General features: G+C 38.6%; 1 protein-coding gene across 3 annotated transcripts in view; it reads right to left on the reverse strand.

The window, feature by feature from the left end:
* LOC112161460 (ankyrin-3) overlaps positions 1 to 2,234 on the reverse strand; it is a 118,911-nt gene that overhangs the window by 6,527 nt on the left and 110,150 nt on the right. The window contains exons 45-48 of one of the 3 annotated variants that reach the window (XM_024296557.2): positions 1,645 to 1,807; positions 1,430 to 1,507; positions 1,015 to 1,098; positions 812 to 918 (exon numbers count right to left, since the gene is read on the reverse strand). In XM_024296557.2, coding sequence (XP_024152325.1) covers positions 812 to 918; positions 1,015 to 1,098; positions 1,430 to 1,507; positions 1,645 to 1,807 — 432 coding nt within the window. Of the gene's footprint in view, positions 1 to 804; positions 919 to 1,014; positions 1,099 to 1,429; positions 1,508 to 1,644; positions 1,808 to 2,234 lie in introns of all 3 variants that reach the window. The other 2 variants (XM_024296558.2, XM_024296559.2) reach the window with 2 other exon arrangements.

Consider the following 2,234-nt stretch of genomic DNA (forward strand, 5'->3'; position numbering starts at 1 on the left):
GTTAGCCTAAAAACTAAAAAAATCTTAAATTAACTAAAAAAGTTAGCATGTAGCTAAAATATTAGCTAAAATCCAAAATAGCCTAAAAACTGAAAAAAATCTTAATTAGCCAAAACAGCTAGCAATTTGCAAAAATATTAGCTAAACTCCAAGTAAGCCTAAAAACTGGAAAAAATCTTAAATTAGCCAAAAGAGTTAGCATGTAGCAAAAATATTAGCTAAGCTTCAAAATAGCCAAAAAAATGAAAAAAATTCTTAATTAGCCAAAATAGCTATCAATTTGCTAAAATATTAGCTGAACTCCAAGTTAGCCTAAAAACAAAACAAAAAAATTTTAAATTAGCCAAAACAGCTAGCGTGTAGCTGAAATATTAGCTAAACTCCAAAATAGCTTAAAAACAAACAAAAAAATCTTAAATTAGACAAAACAGCTAGCATGTAGCTGCTATGACACATATGAGACATGAAAACTTAAATCCTATTTGCATTTTTATTTTGGAGTGTTCTAGAAGAAAGTCAAACAATGCTAAGCTACTTACTGACTCTGTAGCTCCAAAGGACATCCTGTAAACTCCAAATACTACAATATTTCCATGTAAACAACGATCCACTCCTCAACCGGAAATGCTTGAGCAGTCAATCATATCAATTTACTTTTTTTAGTAGTTTTATTATTGTCGTTGCAGCTTTAAGCTTAAATGGTCGTGTAGATACAGATTCATAACAATTCATGTTGTATCGTGACTTTCTCCTCAAAGCAGAATTTAGAGGAGGAGCACAGTTAAAACAAATCTTCATTCCAACCTCTGACCCAAATTCTCGAGGAAGGGAACTGAGCGAAGCTTCACTGTTCCACCTGCTGCTTCTCTGGCTTCCTGGTGTGGGAGTTGACACTCGGCGAATGACCTTCCTGATCACCTGCCCATGTCAAAGAACGGTGACAAAACGTGTGAAGTCATACTCAAGGAATTTCAGCTTGTCGGAAAGCCATAGGGGACTAGAAGAATACGTTACTTTTCTACTGACGAGGTTACCATCTTGGTCCATGTAGTGGTCCTCTGTGACCGACTCGCCTGGAACATTTTTTGCTTCTTCTCCCTGCAAGTGTTTAATGGTTAACATAAGATGTCAACGATGATTGCCTTGAAGGATGCCAGAAACAGAAAAAAACACCCTTCACCAACACCTAGAGGAGGAAGAAACCTCAAAAAAGAAGAATGTCCATCTCACAAAGAGGCCAGGTTAGTCTTTAAACAAGAACTGCAGTAGTGTTAGTAGCACATGTGAACAACTGTACCTGTTTGGGCACACAAGCTTCAAAATAGAGAAACCCATCAAGCAGAACTACAAGAGCGCACAGCAGACTGAGCAGAACTATGGAAACCAAACCAAGACCTCGAGGCGCCTCTGCTCCGGGATTTCAGGGTACCTTTAAAATGAGTCGCCGTGTGAAGATTTTGGTTGTTACGGTCTGCTCTTCCTCTGAGCCAGAATCTACTCTAACACGCTGTGGAGGGAAGTATTAGACAGAGATCATAGATCGCTTGGATGATCTGCAACTCCAGGATTGGTTCTGTTAAAAAAACAAAACTGCAAAATTGACCTTACTAATAGTTCTGATCCCCTTTTTGATTATCACATTACCTGGGTTTTTTTCTCTAATACCGGCGCTCCATCTTCTTTCTTGCCGTTTGATGATTCAGATGAGGCGTCCTGACGGGACAGCTTTAAGTTGTCTCCGTTCTGTTGGGACTTCCCCGATTCCCCCCTAGATGAGGACGTGACGGACTCACTCGAGTTCTCTTGGCTGTAAGGAAACATTGATTGAGATGGATGTCATATGTTTGTAGGTTTTGAATTTCTACCAATAACTTCTTGTTTTTTTTTGTTATCATACACAATATTGGTTGATGTCCTTCAGGGATAGACGTAAAATTAGAGAAACCCTATGTTCACATCCTGTTGGAATGATCGGAAAACTGACTGTCCGACTCAAAAATCCCATGAATGTCGACAAAACAATAAATCTTCCAACAGTACATGAATGCAGAATCATTTTTGCACCTGAAAAAGGTCAATATATTTATAGAGCCCCATCTATGTGGAGACACCAGAATTACAGGAAACAAGAGATTCTTAAGGATTGTCAATATAACTTATGCCAGATTGAGTAGTGTAATGGGCCGTAGTTTGCCCAGCCCGATCTATGTCTGTCACAGATTCATGTTTGGTTA

Source organism: Oryzias melastigma, linkage group LG15, assembly GCF_002922805.2.
Source record: "Oryzias melastigma strain HK-1 linkage group LG15, ASM292280v2, whole genome shotgun sequence".
Lineage (NCBI taxonomy): Eukaryota > Metazoa > Chordata > Actinopteri > Beloniformes > Adrianichthyidae > Oryzias > Oryzias melastigma.